The 19284-nt window shown below is 42.2% G+C and overlaps 1 protein-coding gene and 1 long non-coding RNA gene across 3 annotated transcripts; both read left to right on the top strand.

Annotated features, from left to right (window-relative positions):
• The first annotated feature begins 5995 nt into the window (after positions 1-5995).
• On the top strand, positions 5996-19051 carry LOC133514762 (ras-related protein Rab-37-like). Of its 2 annotated transcripts, XM_061846703.1 has the most exons (10): positions 6001-6302; positions 6389-6608; positions 7513-7623; positions 11457-11498; positions 13388-13454; positions 13619-13671; positions 14014-14079; positions 14691-14747; positions 16875-16951; positions 17998-19051. In XM_061846703.1, exons 2-10 carry the CDS (start codon positions 6501-6503, stop codon positions 18101-18103), a joined length of 687 nt encoding a protein of 228 aa, XP_061702687.1. In that variant the 5' UTR covers positions 6001-6302; positions 6389-6500; the 3' UTR covers positions 18104-19051. The 2 variants fall into 2 exon arrangements, with proteins under 2 accessions (XP_061702688.1, XP_061702687.1); XM_061846704.1 differs by lacking the exon at positions 14691-14747 and having other exon boundaries at positions 5996-6302.
• On the top strand, positions 8933-9756 carry LOC133514585 (uncharacterized). Its single transcript, XR_009798821.1, has 2 exons — positions 8933-9170; positions 9206-9756. It is a non-coding gene; the product is annotated as an uncharacterized LOC133514585 (long non-coding RNA).
• Positions 19052-19284: the final 233 nt, after the last annotated feature.

The following is a 19284-nucleotide window of genomic DNA, read 5'->3' as shown; positions in this document are numbered from 1 at the left end:
TTGAAAAACAGCTACGGTTTTCACACCAGATGGGTGAGTCTTTGAAAGAAACCTCACCCTTTACCAATTTTCACTTGGTCTTTATTTCGAGTCAGGATGCAGTTTGAACTCAGCAGCAGTCTCCTTGCCATGCTTTTGTTTTGATCACAAGACAGAACAAAAATTTTGCATCGTTTAATGCTTATTTTAACATTTTAGCTCAGAAGCATGCAACAGTTGAAGTGCACTATACCGTGAAATAATGTTAAGCAAAAGTTATTCGATTACATTGCGTTGAGCCGATTTGTTTATTCGCAATCCATGTGGCTCACAACACACAAGTATGAATTCGTGTACCGGTCAACCATTTCATTGCATTTATTGCAAATTAATAGTTTTAAAGTCCTGAAATGTATAAATTATTTTCTGTGGATGTCGAAAGCATTTCGAGACGGCAGATTGCTTCATTTGTTGTCCCCATGGTGTTCAACACTTTTCTGTTCTATAACCACTGCTCGCAGAAGTACTTTGTTCTCATTTTGAACCTGTTGTAGGAAGGGAAATTCAAACGTATTTTATATGTCGTACCGCCTATGTCGTGGTTTAGATGCTGTTTATTTTTTGTATATGGGTCAGCTCTCCACTCAGGGGACAAACACTCCAAGTCATCCAACTAGAAATGGTTAAACACTGTACGTTTTTATTTTTGTTTCTCAGAATTAAGATGAATCAAAGCTGCCTTGACTTAACTGAGATGACTTGTTTACTGCAGGATTAAACGTTCCCTAGATGTGCAATTCCCGCCTGCCCCCACTCTCCATCTTCGTTTGCAATTTCAACACATTTAATGTGATCTTTTTTTCTGTACTTCAAAATTGTGGTTTTTCAAGTGACCTTGTATACCTTGCACAGTACAGTTGCTTCAATGAAGCCCAACGTCTGTTAAAAACACAACTGCAGATGTAAAAAAAAAGAGTTTTTATACTGTGTATCGTTTCAGAACAACTCTGTTCAAATGTCTTTGGATTTCAAACTAACATCAAAATGTGGTCTAGTTATATTTCACTGCCTCGATGTGTAATCAAGGGGTTGAGTTTTCCGTGCTTGCTGCTGTGGTCATCTAAGGGGGTTGGGGTGGGCTCCTATAACAATGTGCTGGCTCTCCTACAAGAACGTAGACGTCAATAAATAAGACACGGAAATAAAGGTTTGGACTTCCTTGCTTTTGAATAAAATGTGTCATATGTTTACCAACTAGAAGTGCTACAGTTTCTTATTGAAATGATCAACATTGGTTTTTGAACACTACATATAAATATTTAGTCAGGCTTGTTCCATTTCTATCCACAGGGTAGCCAGCAGGAATGGATGTGAGCAAAGATCTGCAGCCGCTATATGTGGAGACCAGTAAAGAATGGAAGGGATCAAACCGGGAAGAGGAGGTGAAGATGTTTTTCCTGCACATCATATATAAATCTGCAGAAGATGGAATTATGGCTTCAGCACCTTCCCCTTTGCTAAGCACTCATGCACAAGGTCATCCTTTCATGTTTTAAACCAATTTTCTGCCTAATTCTCTTTATTGGACATTATTTACAAACCGTGTAAAGCATTTTTCCTCTGCATTGGTAAATTTAGATATATTTACCATGAAAAAGAAGAGCTGAAAATGCACCAATGCTGACTACCACAACTTGTACTACATTTTGTTACGTTTGGCACCAGTGCAAAAATAGTCCTGTAATTTACTATCAATTATAGACAACAACATTAATACAACCAAGCTAATGTACTAATCTGCTGCATTCATTTGGATTATTATGAGCTCCAGTGTGTCACTCTTAAATAGCCGAAACAATTCAGAATTAGACGAACTCTGAGTAATGTCATGTTGCTATGGAAACATCCCGCGTCAAACCTGCTGGGGCTGCAGAATGAACTCAAACTCAGTACATCAAATCATCTTTTCTCGAAAAAGCATCTGTGAGCTTGCCTCCCATCTCTTTTTCCAGGATCTTTTTTCTAATGCCCAAAACATCTAAAATATGATGAATTATTGAAGGAACTTTTAAATCGCAATGATCGCCTGGACTGTTCACGAAACTGTAGAGAGTGGGAATCGACCTCGTGCCCTCTCAGTGTCAGTGAACTACAACTCTATATTGTTGTATTATAGCGCATTCTATAATATACAGTAAAAATGATTTCTGCATCTGAGCTGATCTTAGAGGAATTTATCCAGTCCAAATTAATAAGCCACAGATTTTATTCCATTTTTGGAGTTCAACCAAAGTTTTCTGGGAATAATATATCACAAAAGTTAGAGATAACAAACGTGTGGCCCACCACTGCAGTTCTAAAGGTTTTTTTTTTTTGAAGAGGAGGAGGAGCAGGAGCAGCTGATAAATGTCAGCAAAAGAGGTGAGCATCTGCCGCTGATGCGCTCTGGGCACAATGAAACCATAACCATGGCGACAATGCTGAGAATTGGCCGCATACTTCAATGCGGTGTCACACACTTCACCACATTTACACGATCCAAGAAGGATACGAGCTGTTTTAAAAAAAAAAAAAAAAAACAAGATTGTAGTGCTCAGTTTTTAAAATATGTTTTTTTGTTCCCGGAGAGAGTGCCTGAGAAATCTTTTAAATTGATCATTATTTTGATTATTGTTTTTGCAGATTCTTGGCGGTTGACAGCAATGTGGCTATTGGTCCAGTATAACGGGCGAGTTCACGTCCGGGTCCTTCACCGGCGGCGCCGCCGTGGGCATCGGTTTCACAGTGAGTCCACTTCCTGCCACGCACCCACTCACCAGGAGTTTGTTTTTGCAAGATTCATCCCCCACCCTCACACAAGCTGCTGCCTTCATCTTAGCGATGAGAAGGACGCGGCATCACGGCAGGCTGTTCGGGCTCAAGTTATGACATAACGGAGGCCTGCTTTGTTGTTGTTGTTGTTGTTGTTGTCTTTTATCTCACTGTGGAGTGCTCGAGTCTCTTAAGTGACTGCAAAACGGACCGGTCGTGGAAAGAAGCTTCATCTTCTCACTGAATTCATTATGATCCTCAGCATCCTGTGGGGGTTTTCTTGACGGATGCTTGGTTATTAAGGATAATTATGCTCCTGTCATGATTCCTGGACTGCGACAAGGGCTGTAACATTGAACAGTGTGGAGGCAGTCTGTTTTGCCTCTAGATGTTGTCTCCAGTGGCGCTAAAAAAAAAAAACCATGATGATGATATGCTTTGCGACGGGGAGGGGGGGGGGGCAGACGACAGGCAAGGTTCAATGTAGTGGAGGATGCGGCGCTTTGGCTTGATGGCACCGCCTTTATAGAGCAGCGCGGTGGAGTCTGTGAGAATTTATAGATAAGCTTGAAGCGGCCCTGTAAATATCCATCCATCCATCCATTTTCTTCTTTGCTTATCCTCACGAGGGTCGCGGGGAGTGCCAGAGCCTATCCCAGCTGTCAACAGGCAAGAGGCAGGGTACACCCTGAACTGGTTGCCAGTCAATTGCAGGGCACATGGAGACAAACAGCTGCACTCACAATCACACCTAGAGGCAATTTAGAGTGTCCAGTTAATGTTGCATGTTTTGGGGATGTGGGAGGAAACTGGAGTGCCCGGAGAAAACCCACGCAGGCAACGGGGAGAACATGGAAACTCCACACATGCAGGTCCGGAATTGAACCCGGGTCCTCAGAGCTGTGAGGCCAATGGTTTTCCAGTTGATCTCACCGTGCCGCCTCCTATAAATATGTCTTAATAATAATTGTGTAGTCTTTACATTTGCATCAGGAGGATAAGAAAAACAAAAGTATGCCACTACTTGGTAAAAATGGCAAAATGACCATATGATGGCCAAGTCCTGTATAAATATTGGTCAGCTGTGACATTTAAAGATCAAAGTCTTATCTTCATGCTGAGTCATATTTGGTGACATATAAGATCACTTCAATCTAACAGAGCGTGTTTAAGGGGAGCCTCACTGATGTGTGCTTCAAAATCTTTTATCAGCATTTAAATGTGACATTAAAATATCTTCAAAGACTTTATTTTTACTCTTCTCCATTTTGATGATGTTTTTGAGAAAAGATATCAGGTTCTGTCATCCGCTGCAGTTCAGTGGAGGGTGAATTATTATTTTTTTTTTTTTACATTTCATTACAATCCTTTTGCAGACTCAAGAGCGTAGTTCATCATTTTGAATGTGACACAAAAAATGTAATCATTAAGAACTTCAAACATACCTTTCATATCACCTTTCTAACACTCATAATGTGTTCCATTATTAATAAACTAAGGGTTTCTGTGCAGTGACCTTTACTTTCAAGAGGACATCTGCAGGTATGGTACGGCTTAATTAGTCAGTAGTGGCTTCGCGCAAGATTTGCATTAGCTCACAGCATTAGCGTCCGATAAGCAGCACTTACTTGAGTGCTCTGTGACGTTTTCAACGCAGCGCGTGGGGGAATTGTGTTTAACGACGTGTGTGCGCCACATAAGCAGGCCGCAACAATAATGCTCACGTGTGCTGCCGCGGGAGAGAAATTAGAATCTGTGCTGTCTTTTTGGGGCCTCATGCACTTCGCGGTCACTTATGTTCACATTCGGGGCACTTGCGCACTTAAATGAGCTGCTTTCAGCAAGACAAGAAATATTGTGTATAAAGTATACTATAACTTTCAATCCTCAACTAAGTGTCAAAGTCAAACGGCATTACAAAATATAATGTAGTTTACGCGTGTTTTATTCTTCTTTTTCTTTCGGCTTGTCCCGTTAGGGGTCGCCACAGCGTGTCATCTTTTGGTCTTCCTCTCGCTCTTTTGCCTGGCAACTCCATCCTCAGCACCCTCCTTCCAACATACTCACTCTCTCACCTCTGGACATGTCCAAACCATCGAAGTCTGCTCTCTCGAACCTTGTCTCCAAACAGCGATCAAATAAGCAAAGTCAGCACATAAAATACACAATTCGCGTACTACCTAATCTATGTTAAAGTTAAGGTCAAGTGAACTCAGTCACAATAAACACAGCCAGCACACTAGGTACACAAATCACATACTACCTGTGTTCAAAATATCAAGGATATGGCAATTTAAAGGATGCGTGGATGGAAGGGATTAAAACCCCAATGGCCATCACTCTAGTAGTTGAAGGTTGAGTCCACCATTTATTTTTACTATTATTGCGTTTGTCCTGTTTGGGTTTGGGGTTAAGCAGAAACGAAAATATGTATTCCTTTTATGCCAGAACAGTTTCATTGAATTTCAGATGTTCAATCGAACAGAACAAAGTTTTCAATAGGGATCAAGTAACGGAAAAAAACAAAAAGAAAAGAGTGAAAAGGTAACTAAATAATATAGGAAAAGAAGACAACAAAAGACAAATCACTAGCTGTTAAATGAAAAAAAAAATGCTTAATTCTTCTGAACTTATATAAAATTGTGTGTGTGATCGTTTCTTTTCTTCTTCTTTTTCAGTTACTTTTTCAAAAATGTCCCCCCAAAAAATTCTAAAAGTAGGTGATGGGGGCTTTAAGGGGTGGCTGGGGCGCTACTGGTCAGAAAAGCAACAAAAGTACTGAGTTGACATCAACGTGCACGTCCGACAACATGTAGTTTCTTCCCAACGAACGCTAGGTGGGGACATACGTTTGCAATTGTTAAATTGACTCTTGGTGAAACGATTTCACACGGCGGACATGTTAACTGAGCAAACGATTTTTTTTTTTTTTTTTTTTTTGGATTATCAGTCCTTGACAAGAGGAAATGCTGGTAATCGGTTGTCTGTTGAAAACGGGGGTGGGTGGGGGGTGATGACCGAGTATGTTGAAATGCACGAGTATTCCCGAATATAATAGTGGCTACGTCAATAAGTCTTGAATGAAACGTCCCACCACATTTCAATTAGGGGCGTTCCCATGAGTTAAGTAAAACTAAACGTCTTAAATTTTTTTTTTTTTTTTTTCAATACAGTATGCTCAACACCTGTGGCGCGGATGAGTCAGCGACCGGCTCATATCTGAGCCCTTGCAGCTGGAGCTTGCATCGAATGATGTTTCACTCGTGAAAACACACGCTGACGCACGCACGCACACACGCGTGCACGCGCGCACATTCACACAAATCGACGCCGGCGCCGTGCACGGCTCCGTTCGGTTCACGTCGTCTGCCCACGCCAGGAGGCGAAGCTGAGAAATGTTTCCGCCCGGGTGTTATTTGCTGCTCTCCTGATTGCTGGATGCTTCTCAGTTGCCCCCCCTTCGCGTTGTTTTTCTTCTTTTCATTGTTTTGTTCCCATCTAGACGGTGAAGGGTGAGCTTCTTTTTTTTTTTTTTTCCCCCCTCATTAATTTTTTTCCCTCCCCTCCGGTGATCATCATTTTTTTTGTGACTGCACAGTATGCGACCAAAACGGCTGAGGACTGCCGGAGACACAGACTGAGCTCTTCACCCTTCGTACATCTCGGACTAGAGTCCCTTCGGCTCCGTGAACGCATCATTTGCCACCGCGATGTCCACCAGGAAAGGATCCTTGACGCAAAAGTCAAAAAACGGGACGTCCAAATATGTGCTGGAGCGGTGCGCTTCTATTAACGAGTATTATGATATTGCCTTCAAGGTGTGTATTTCCCTTATGTCGTTTAGGCTGAATTTTCCTTTTCTAGGGGGCAGCATAATGATCCCAAAGTATATAAATAGAGTTGCTTAGACGTGGTGGGTTTGTGTCTATTTGCGACGTTTACCCCAAGTTTTAATTGACATTTGTAACAAGTTTCAGTGTGAGACTGTAAATCTTCCCTTTGTCCACATGTGCCGATGCAAATATTTGTTGAGGGTGGTACTTTTTGCACACTTCCCACTCACAAAAGCAGGAAAGACACACCTGTTACTGTCAAGATGCTCATACAATGGGGACGTTTAAGTTCAATTGCACCGACCAATTAATTACCGCAGTAGAGTTCAACTGTAACAGCACTTTTTTTAGGCACACATGGACAAGGAGGAGTTAGCGACTGTATTGCATCATGATGAGTTATTTTTGTAATATTTTGCAAATAAGATAACTAATGCATTGGAAACCGAGGTCACTATGATTCAATTCAGTTGTAAACTACTGCAACCTACAACCATATTCACATAGATTGTAAAATGAATATTCCTGTCAGTGACAAACCCTGTGTTGGATCTCATTATGTGAGTGTATTTGGGGGGGTGATACGCTCTGCTTAATAGAGGACAATTTGAGTGTAATCATCGAATCCACTCGACTGTGTCACATGTTGCTGGGACCACAGTGCAGTCTACGTCGTCATAATTCTCATGAAGCTCATCTCAGTTGTTGTGCAATCACATTTTGTGTTGTGAAACAGTTGCGCGCCAAATGATTCACACAAGGCTCAGCTTTTATTTCCTCCACAGATGAATTGCAATTGTTACCAAAAGGCATTGAAGCGAATTGTGACCTCACCCTTGACACCCTCTCTCCCTCCCCTCTGGTCACGGCCTTTCTTTTTATTTGACAGGTGATGCTGCTGGGAGATTCATCCGTGGGAAAGACGTGCATCTTGCTGCGATTTAAAGACGGGGCATTTGTGGGAGGCAACTTTATTGCCACCGTTGGAATAGACTTTAGGGTGAGAGAAAGAGATCCTGCTGCAAAACCACCCACTTTGTCTCACATTCGTCATTTGTCTCCTCTTCCTGTTACTCTGCTAACTGTAAAGCAAACAGGGAGCCCACTCCTGAGTGTGCCAATTATCACCTCACTTTCATCACCGTGTGGTGACAGCACTTAATGTACAAGTCCCCGTTACCAGGCGCTCATTGGAGTTCACAGCCCACTTGTGCCGTCAGAAGCCGCCGGCTGCTCCTCAGACCGAGGTCTGCCCACATCCTCGCCTCTCTGACTCAGCGCCGGCGAACTTCCTATCTCATCCAGCCAATTGACCTCTGAGCTTCCTCATTGCAGTTTTCCCCAAACTCAACTCAGCCAATGCAATACTCAATTATACATGAGAAAAGTCTCATGCGGGCGTCGCGGTGATTCACCTGGTAAAGCGTAGTTCTGAGGACCTGGGTTCGATCCCGGCCCTGCCTGTGTGGCGTTTGCATGTTCTCCTCATGCCTGGGTGGGTTTTCTCTGGGCACTCCCAAATCCCAAAAACATGCAACAATAATTGGACACTGTAAATTGTGAGTGCGACTGTTGTCCGTCTCCATGTGCCCTGCAACTCTCTGGCAACCAGTTCAGGGTGGACTCCGCCTCCTGCCCGTTGACAGCTGCGATAGGCTCACGCACTCCCCGCGACCCTCATGAGGATAAGCGGCAAAGAAAATAGATGGATCGATGGAAGTCTCATAATACTGAAATATCAGCATCGCAACAGGTGGATTTAAAAGATTTAGTGGGTTAATTGTACAGCTGTCCGGAATTTAATGGAGGAGCAGTGTTTTGTTTTACCTCGCACTATATGTCAATGGCATAGATTAATGAACAAAGATAGATATGTATATATATTTATTATTATTATTGTTAATATAAATCAGTGTTTTGGACTCTGAATCACCACCTAAACACAAAAGTAATAGTGAACCCACTTTACCTTTTGTTTCCCTCCAATCAACGCAAAATACTTCCACTAATGGTGAGTGAGTGCGGAAATTGCGTTGCATTAGCCAGAGTGATGTTTCGTCTTTGCCGGATGGTCTTGTAGGGGGGGGGGGGGTCGGGCTAACAGTTGTCTGACAGATTGATCGTCGTGGATGATCTCAGTTGAGGACAATTTATTTTTCCACCACTCAAGGAAAAGCAACAGGTCCCGTGGGCAGGACCAACGGTCAAAGAAAGTGAGACTGAAGGAAACGATGCATTCTCTGATGAGTCTGCTCCGGGTTTGTTGTGTGTGAGAAGGGGAGGGTGGGGGGGGGGTTAAAGCTGCTGAAAAAAGGGAGTAAGCTGAGCGAAACAATTGAGTGCTGAGATTATTTGTGCATGAAAAGGCAGGCAGTGCTGTTGTGTCAGCTTGTAACATGGCTGCTCTATTTTCGGCATGCTTCCTTGTGGCAGTTACTCAGCATGCAGGCTCCTCTCACATCATAATTGGGGGGGAAAATAGAAAGCCATGGCAACTAATGCAGGGGTTGAACCATGTCCATTTTGCCAGGGAGCAATATTCATCAGGTGGCTCTGTAAAATCTGAAAACAATATTCATCAGGTGGCTCTGTAAAATCTGAAAACATTTTGAGGTTTGTTTTTCTTTTGTTTTTGGCCTCAACATATTTTGCACACACATGCATATTTCGACTTCCCTTATCTGCAAATTACTTTCTAGTGGGAAGGTTATTGTTGTGAAATGTTAGCAAACCGCAGTGCTCTTTCTGACTGTTGACGCGAGACGCATGGGTAGCAAAATGTCAAGTGAGGTAGTGGAACTCAGATTCAATAATAAGTTAAAAAAAGAAAAAGAAAGCAATGTAACAATCGTCACGTCAAATGTGTGAGCCATAATCTTCTCTTTCATTCTTCACCTCATCTTTTATCTCTGTCAAGGATGAATACAAAAAATATTGTTTGTAAGTTTTACTGCGCAGCATTTGATTTACACTTGAATAGTTATAGTCCAGATTCAATATATGCTATAATGGTTTTAAACTTAATTGAACTTAAGTCTGTTAACTATTTTAAAACGTGGCAGATCGATTCCAATTCAATTGCAAGAATTTCTTATGGAATATTTTTCCTCAAACGCTTTTTTTTTTTTTTTTTTTTAAAAAGGTCACAGTATGTACACAGCTCTCATTTTATTGGAGTCCAGTTCATCATCACTGCACAGTATCGGGCGCAAGCGCAATTCTCAAACATGGCCATATTCATAACGGCATGTGATTATGAACGTGAGTAACCGTGTTGAATAGTCACAGAAAACGCGTATCCAGCGTCAATCAAAATAGCAGCGCTAGCAATGCTAAGATACCATTAGCAGTGTAAACAAGTTAGCCAAGGCTGCTATGTCGGCAGCTTGATGTGTTTGTAATGACTTTTACTATGTCCGGCATGGCATGTGGCATAAATCTGCGTGCTGGCAAGGTGAGATCTGAAGTTAATTTTTTGGATCAAAACACCTTGGCACATTTAAAAGTGGGACATCACCGCAGTTGACTTCAATCCTGTCCAATCAAAGAAGCTCCTCTCATTCCCTTGAAATTTGGCACACGAGTTCTGTACTGAAGCTGATTTGCTCGAGTCAGGGATGGTCAAAGGAGCAAAGTCTGTTGATATCGAACTGCAACCAGACCTCCAACTGGCCCAAGATCTAAACTTGGCTTGGGTGTAGATCACAGATGTACGCCATGAGGTGAGCCACTTGGAGCCCCCCCAGCCCCCTCCCACTCCACCACCACCACCCAATTATTCACAGGATGATTTAGTAATTATAATAATGATGATTATAATGATGGGAGCATCAGCTGGTAATGCGGTGGCGTCACAGTTCTGTAGAGTTTGCATGTTCTCCCCATGCCTGCGTGGGTTTTCTCTGGACTCTGCAGTTTCCTCCCACATCCCAAAAACATCCAACATTAATTGGACACTCTAAAATGCCCCTAGGAGTGATTGTGAGTGCGGCTGTTTGTCTCAATGTGCCCTGCAATTGGCTGGCAACCAGTTCAGGGTGTACCCCGCCTCCTGCCCGTTGACAGCTGGGATAGGCTCCAGCGCTCCCCGCAATCCTTGTGAGGATAAGCGGCTAAGATGGATGGATGTATTATAATGATGATAATGCGTTCAGTGAAATGATTACTACAATGGCTAAAAGAGTTAGAGGGCTGCTGTTTGCATATTTATGAATGGATGACATCTGATATCCGCCTTCAATGGACATAAGAGTCTGTCTTGCCTGTGCCTTGGTCAGATTCACCCAAACCACATTAGACCAAGTGACGCCGAGGCCGCTCCGAGTGTGCCCTGCATCAAAGGATTGGCACCTCTTCACTTCAGCATTCTCTCACTGATTGGTAGTTTTATTTTATCTTCTGAGATTGTGAAAATGTACCTAATATTCTGTCAGTTTTTATTCTCTCTTGGAACCTCCTGCATTCGTATGTTTTTTGTTTGTGTGTTTGTTTTGGCCGGAGCGGTCTAAACTGCTCTAGACCAAAGTTTAGCTCAGGCAATCAGATGGCTGCCCTTTGAGGGTGGAGGAAATGAACAGTGGGAATCAGTTTTGATATTCTGCCCGTTGTCCCAACTCACTGATGTGGATGTGCGCGTGCCGCAATTAACATCCCCTGGCAGCGTTTAAAAGCCACATGTACTTGTCTTTTTTCTTTAGCCACACGCTGAGCCTTTGTGCTTTTTTTTAGTCCCCTCAGATGTGCATCATTCATTTCCGTGCGGTTTCCTCGCAGCGCTGCGCTCTGTTAAGCATGCGGCGCGTGTCTCATTGCTCTTTTTGCCTGTGCCCCTAGAATAAAGTGGTGGATGTCGACAACCTGAAAGTCAAACTCCAGGTGAGTGCGCGCGCCCCCCCCTCCCCCCCCCTTTCATCTATTTTGCATAACACGTGTTCACCCGCACACCCAACGGATTATGTCAGACTCGTCTGTTAGGATTTATAAATTGAAGGGACTTTCTTGGATTTCTTCACGCTAAGGCGCCTTGTCGTCTGAACCTGTTTGTGCAACTGCGGTGAGATGTGACAAAATGCGATGCCTCTGCGGTAGCTTCGGTTCTTGTTTCTTGCATGGTTCTTATATATCATAAAATCATTGCACAAGTATAACGACACAAAGAGCCCGCTGAGTTTATCTCATTTGTGTAGCACAGGATGTAAGACCAAATGTATTTTAAAAGCACGATTGCACTGTTAAACATTCCTGGAAATTCTAGATATTTACTACATACTCTAGAGCACAGGTGTCAAACTCAAGGCCGCAGGGCCAGATCTGGCGCCCTGCATGATTTTACGTGGCCCGTGTAGGCAAATCATGTGTATCAACTTTCATGATTTTTTATTTATTTATTTTTTTTTTTTTTTTTGGGGGGGGGGTTAACCCATTTTGGGCAGTGTCCCATTTTTTTCATGATTTTCACACTTACATCCTTCAGTATATCAAAATATTTAAGTGTTTTAATCTGAAGCCATAATTTGGTATCAGGAGAGGATAACTCATCAGTCAAAGTTAGCACAGTTATCTCCCTTTCCTTCCTGACCCAACATGGCTGCCTTAACTTATTATATAACTTAACCATAAACGAAAAATAAATGTTATTTCCTTGATTGTGACCTGTTAGGAGACTTTTATCTCAATTGGGCAAAAAATTGTCACCCTGCCCATGAATGGGTTAAAATCTGTACCAAAATTTCCAATTGACACATCATAAATGATGACCTTGAGATATTGCAAGCATTTTTGTTACAAATTATCAACAACAGTTGCAAAAAAAAACAAATATTGCCCTTGATTTCTGATTCCCAAACTAGTTCATTAATAGTGTGTAAATATGATAAGCCAATTAAAGGTTTTTATGGTTTCACAGTCATAGCAGCCCTCTGAGGAAAACCATATGTACAAAAATGAGTTTGACACCCCTGCTCAAGAGTAAAATGCTTTAAAGTGATTTTACAGTAATTAACTAGTTTGAATTTTGTTTGTTTTATTGCAAGGATTAACTGTATTTTGCATGCAGCAGAATTGTGAATATGTGTGGACCATATTAAATTGAACTGTTGCGGAAATAAAGACGTTAATCCTTATTGTTCATTATCAAGGAGGATTAACGTAATTTACGTTACCTGTACTTTGACTGTGTGCCTTATTTAACTGTGGCGTTATATGTATTTTGCATTTTATGAAACTCTGACTGTGTGTTGCGCAATCAGTTGGCATCCCTGTCAGTTGTGCTCGCGTGCTAAAATAAATGTTTGACCTACTTCTTCTGTAAGACAAAAGAGCTTCTGTTTTTCCTCGGCGGCATAATGAATAAAAACATTGATTTGGCACTGTGAGTTACTGTAAACTTGAATTACAGCAAGATACTGGCTAGTATCTTATTGTTAAAAACGCTATGAAATGTCTAACAGGGTAGCTATGTAGTAGTAGTACCTCACTTGTATATCTTTAGATCTGATCTCATAGTACACGGTCATTATAACCTTGACAGTGACAATCATTTTATCTTTGGGCGGAATTTGCAAAGTTGTTTGGAATCTGTCCGTGATGATAACAAAAATAAAAAATGATAATAATGAAAAAAAAAATGGCTCCTTCGTGGATGAGGACATGACACAATTTGAATCATGATGCTGCATTGCTCCTTTGATGGTTAGCAGTTTGACTTGTTGAGTTATGGCAGCATTTCTTTTTGCGTCATTGTGCAATTATGTGGTTTGCCGCAGATCTGGGATACCGCCGGGCAGGAAAGATTCCGAAGCGTGACACACGCCTACTACAGAGATGCCCAAGGTATCCTTTACTTGTTTTTGCTTTACTTCCTCATTCTGCCTTTGTGTGTGGGAGCAACCTCCCTGAAATCTAGAATACTTTTCGTAGAAAATGAGTGTATGTCTGTGTTATCTACAATAAGTGTTGTCATTACAACACAGCTGGTTCTCTTTTCCTTTTGACAGCTTTACTGCTGCTTTACGATATCACCAGTAAGTCGTCATTTGACAACATCAGGGTAAGATTTTTTTTTTTTGGGCTACTTCCCTTTTTACTTCCTGCTCCTAAACCCACTTTACAAATTCCAACAAGGGCTTGCTCACATTCCGTAATCCTCCAAGCTGCACAATATGAAAACCCTTTTTGATCGCGAAAAGCCATAAAAGTGTTCCTTGGGGGCTCGTTGATTGATGGACGCGTCCCTCGGGGACGAGCGTGATGCACTTGTGAGATGTTCGTTAGGAAAACAATCACACATCAGTCCTGTGTGTGTGTGTGTGTGTGTGTGTGTGTGTGTGTGTGTGTGTGTATATATATAAATATTTATATATATATATATATCTGCTTGTACTTTTTACAGGCTTGGCTAAATGAAATACACGAATATGCCCAGAAGGATGTGGTCATCATGTTGCTGGGCAACAAGGTGAGCAAAGCTTCCTTTATTTTTGTCTTACACGAAAAGCTCAGGAGGACGATTCCATTATTGTATTGTTTTTTTTCCCCCCATGCTGATTTATGAACACACCCCAATTCAACGGGAAACTCGGTGCTTTCCATGTCCTTCATTAATGTTTTAAAGCACGAAAACCAGCCCGAGACATGAGACTTATAAATTCCTAATCTCCTTCCTTGCTTGAAGCCATGTCATTTTCCCACACAATGCCTCTGGTGATGACGAGTATCCTTGCTGCCAGCAAGAACCGTAACTCATCTATTAAAAGACTCCCTCTAGCGGTTCAGAGAGGACTCTGTAAGCCACTGAGACTGATTTGTGGCGAGGGCGGCAGGCATGGCGGCGTCAGGCCTCCACTGTAGTTGACGTTTGTGACACCCCCTTCGCTCAGAGGGAGCTACGGCTCGAGAGCATCCTCTTATCTGGCAGCCGTTCTCGCATGAGCAGAGAACCTGAGCTGACATTGTGGGTCGTATTCTGGAACAGTTAGCGCAGTAGATCTGTGACCTGTGACCTCCAACCTCCGAACCAATGACTTTTTTTTTTTTTTTTTTTTTTTTTTTAATTGCGCTGCCTTACAGTCGGACATGGCAGCAGAGAGGGTGGTTAAGATGGAGGACGGAGAGAAACTGGCTAAGGTAAGGTTTCAAATCTCTTATGTTGGCAAACGTTGAGGGACACGCCTCTTACCCACTTCATTAAAGGTCAAGTGTCATGAAATGGATGATTTTTAGTATGTTATTAATGGAAAAAAAAGGCAGCCGGAAAGGACCCATCCATTTTTTTCACCACACAACATGCTTCTGACGTATATGGCTTTTTGTAACTCCCGCCATGAAAATCAGGATGTGACGTACAAAGGCAGTAGCGCACTCAGACGGCCTTGTATGTTTCTATTAGATTTACCTGCGGGAAGGTAGGTCATCGTTCCTTCGTGTTAGCCAAAATGCCGGCTCGTTGCATTGCTGGATATTGCTCGAACACTCGGGAGGATGGATTCGCTCTTCATACTTTTCCAAAAGACCCGGTTCGTCGTGAAAATTGCATTGCACGGGTGCAAAGGACGAGAGCTTTGTGGGTTCCAAATGACGGGTAGGTGCGTATACAGCTACTAAAAAAAATATTTTATATAAATAATTGCCGCACCGTCGTCGTCACCCCCAGCCGCGGGCGCTGTTGTTCATCGCCGCCACAGAGGTGGATTTGGCGGGGAGAAGGTTTGGCCGCATGCGGTTTGGCTGTGATCCGCATATCATCTAAATATGGCTTGAAATGATAGGCTAATATTGGCCCGGTTACTTCACTCGGTTGTGAGATGTTCTCTTCTTCGAAAAGAGCTTCAGTGTCAGAAGGGGCGTGTTAGTCTCCCACAGTAGGGGCCACAGCGTGTTTTCAATGGCGAATGTCCCAGTGTGAGGTCACGGGCAGGAGATCCACAGCCAATATGGCGACAACTTGAATGTCGAAGGAGACTTCCGCAACTTTGCGCTCATATTTTTTTCGTATTGACATTGAAGTGAATAATGTTAAATGTATTTTTCATTACAATATCTTTTTTAAAATGTTTATAGGCATGACACTTGACCTTTGGAAAAAAAATCTGAGTTTGTGCTACCATTTCTCAACATATTTTGCATTTAAATAAATGTCACATAGTTGCGGATACAACACAGCTCCTGTGAAACAAAATGGAGCAATTAAGGTGCTGTAATGCCCTCAGATGTGAGCAAGCACATGCCACTTTTCAGCCAATTACAGAATTGTGTCAAACACACAAATACAAAATATCAAACACTCGCAAGGACCTGCTGTAGGTCACAGCTCCCACCCAGACGTTCACACCAAACTAACTGTTTTTATACAATACAGTGCTTTTTTTTTATCTTGAAATAATTTAAACTCACAAGTCAAGGTTTCACTGGGCATATATTTGATTCATTTTTTTAATTAAATGCTTGGATAATAACTTATATCTAATGATTAAAATGAGCTATTTTACATGTGCATTGTTTTACATATATGATTTTATGTTATCTGTCCATTTCAAAGATCAAATGTGTGTTTCCAAATCCAAAAGTTTGCACACCCATGCCAAGCCAATTACCGTAATTCCCGGCCTACAGAGCACACCTGGTTATAAGTCTCACCCAGTACATTTGCAAAGGAAATGCGATTTAGTACATACTCGCACCTAACTGTTTAAAAGCCGCGAGTGCCCACATTGAAACACGAGATATTTACAAAGAAAGACGGCACAGAGAGAGTTTAATGCTAACAGGGCCAGTTTAAAAAAAACAAACAAAAAAACATACCGGTAAAAATCACTGAGACACGGCAGTAACACGCTAGCGCAGCGCTAACAGGGCCGGACTGGTAAAAATCACTTCCTCGGTACATATATTACACCGGTTTCACTCTTACCTTTTTCGCTTGAGTGCCCCCTTGCGGCCATTAGAAAAAAATGCACAAATTAGCCGCATCCTGCATAAACTGGAGGGATGAAAGCGTGTGAAAAAAGTCACGGTTTATGGGCCGGAAATTAAGATACTCAAATCTATTCCACTCTGACTGTGCTCTAGTGTTTCAAGCAAGTAGCATAATGGCTTTGAACCTTTGTGATAAACTCAACGAGATTGTGAGTCAGGTCTTCTCTCAGGTCCAATATTATTGACCTCTGACCTCTTCTGAAGAAATGGATGAAAATTCCCAGGGTAAACAGTGCATTATAGTGTGTAGTCTCATAGGTGCAACACTTATTGTTTCAGGAATATGGCGTGCCATTTATGGAGACCAGCGCAAAGACCGGTGTCAACGTGGAGCTGGCCTTTCTCGCTATTGCAAAGTAAGTGTCAAAGTGGCTTTTTCGTGCACAGCAAATGCCAACTGCAGCCCGCAGACGGTTGTCACAGCAGCACACGGGGTTTAAAAAAAAAAAAAAAAAAAAAGGGCAGTCCTTGTTCGAAAAACAACTGGTAGGAGTGAGGGTGGTGAAAATGTGTTCTATTGACATTTAAAAGAGAGATGATATGTGCTGAGCACAGGAAATCGCAGGCGTATACATACAGCAAGGACGATGGAGATTGCTTGGAATGTTTTATGGATTCAGCTTCAGATTGGCTCCTGTTGTAGTGCAGAACCTAAATTTGATCCTTTGCTCATCAAGTCCAAACTTTCAGACGGACAACCATTTTTAGCTTCCTGGGTTGTGATTCTCATGTATGATATCAAAAAATGTTCAATTGGCGGTGGTGACATGGAGAGGCCCAGAATGATTTAAAAAAAAAAAAAAAAAAAAAGTTTGTCTCTCTTGATCCCGAATTCCTGACGGCACCCTTGCTGCTCAGCGTCAGGAAGCGTGACTCAGTCGCATGTCATGGGTCCCTTGTGCCCATTGAAATGATAATAAACATCAATAAAGTTCATCTCAAATTAAATATGCTTTGGGAGTGGTTGTGAAGGTGGAAGTGCATGTAGAAACAAAGAAGACATCCACTTCTTTGTTTGTAAAGACAAATAATCGATTATAGGATCTTTTATCATTCTATTATATAATGAAGATTTATATGGTTTCACAATTACAATCGTATCTCCGAAGGCAACCACAATGATGTGGTTAAATTTGAGCCCCAACCCGGAATTAGATTGTGTAATGTGATGTTGTGGCTAATCGAGTATACATTTTTGTTAAATGCGGTTAAAAAATAAAAAATGCTAATTTAAAAAAGAGCTGTTGTTCTAGCCCTGTCTCACATGTATTTTTTTTTCTTAAGCTTCTTTTTATATACTCCATTTGCTCCATGCGCCACTCACCCGCCCCCTCACTATCTGACTTCCTGCCTCTCTCTCTCTTTCTCTCTCTCTCTCTATTTCTCTTACTCTTTCTACCAGGGAGCTGAAGCACCGAACCACCGACCAGCCCCACGAGTCCAAGTTCAAGATACACGACTACATCGAGTCTGAGAAGCACAAGACCGGATGTTGCACCCTTGTGTAGCTAAAGATGACATCGGGCCGGGAGACAGACAGACACACACACACACACACACACACACACACAGACTCACACAGAAAGGGATCAAAAACGAGGGAGAGAGGGTGGATAAGTAAAGCCAATCCCGGCACTAATCCTAAGAAGTGAGAGCCCCCTCCCCTTCTCCACTCAAGTGAACGACAGTGAATCCGATTGCCATCCCTTATTGAAAATGTGAATATCAATTTGTAGAAATGTGCTGTGGTCTTTGTGGTGACAGTTGTGCTCAAACGAAAAAAGAAGAAAAAAAAAAAGCCAGGATTTACAAAAGGAAAAGCTCCAGTGTATGCATCTGCAGGGACAATGAGGAGTACACTTGCAGTGCGCGTGTGGTAAAGGTTTATATGAACAACCAATATGACTGTCGATTGGGAATATCACGACTTTTTTTTCATGTCACTTTGCAGAGGCTGTCAAGTGAATCCTTTTTTTGGCCTTACAATCTCCATCTAAACTAAGTGTGCATCCTCAGCATCACAGTCAGACTGTAGCTACACATCCAAGTGAATAAAATCAACATTGGCGGGCACCCGCCCATCGTGTGTGCGTTTGTGCCCGCAGATCCGCTTCAGGGCCAAGCCAGGACTTCGTTCAAGTGATTTGCTGCAGGATCTTTCTACTGTTGCACCATAGATTATTTCCCGCTCCGCTTAGCGACCTTCTTATTTCACAAACACTCTGAAATGTAAACGCGTGTCATTTTTATCTATGGATGTTGTTGTGGAGACTGTGCAGAAGCTGTGTTTGTTCCACGCGCTGTACTGTCCTGATTTGTACAATGTTCATTTTCAATGTTCGCTTGTCACATTTGTCCCTTCTCTGAGGTGTCACAGTGATCACAAAGTGCCATGAAAAAGTGCTTTGTTATCATATTATATGTATATATATATAAAAAGTATATTTTGTAACGTATGCGGTGCTGTTTTATACCAATGTGTTTGTGTGCGTGCAGTATTTTGAGGGAAAGTTGTGGTTGTCAAGGTTGCGCTGAGGTCAATCGGCCACTGTGTGGCGGCAGTGAGCCTGTTTGTTTTGTCTGCCTCAAAAGTGGATAAATGTTGAGTATTTCCAGGCCACGGTGGTGATGCTGCATTCTTCGCGTATCTTGATCGTGATGCTAAACGCGCTTCTATGCCCATGAATCT

Source organism: Syngnathoides biaculeatus, chromosome 16, assembly GCF_019802595.1.
Source record: "Syngnathoides biaculeatus isolate LvHL_M chromosome 16, ASM1980259v1, whole genome shotgun sequence".
Taxonomy (NCBI): domain Eukaryota; kingdom Metazoa; phylum Chordata; class Actinopteri; order Syngnathiformes; family Syngnathidae; genus Syngnathoides; species Syngnathoides biaculeatus.
Note: the sequence above shows the minus strand (reverse complement) of the source record. Positions and strands in the feature narration are given on the sequence as shown.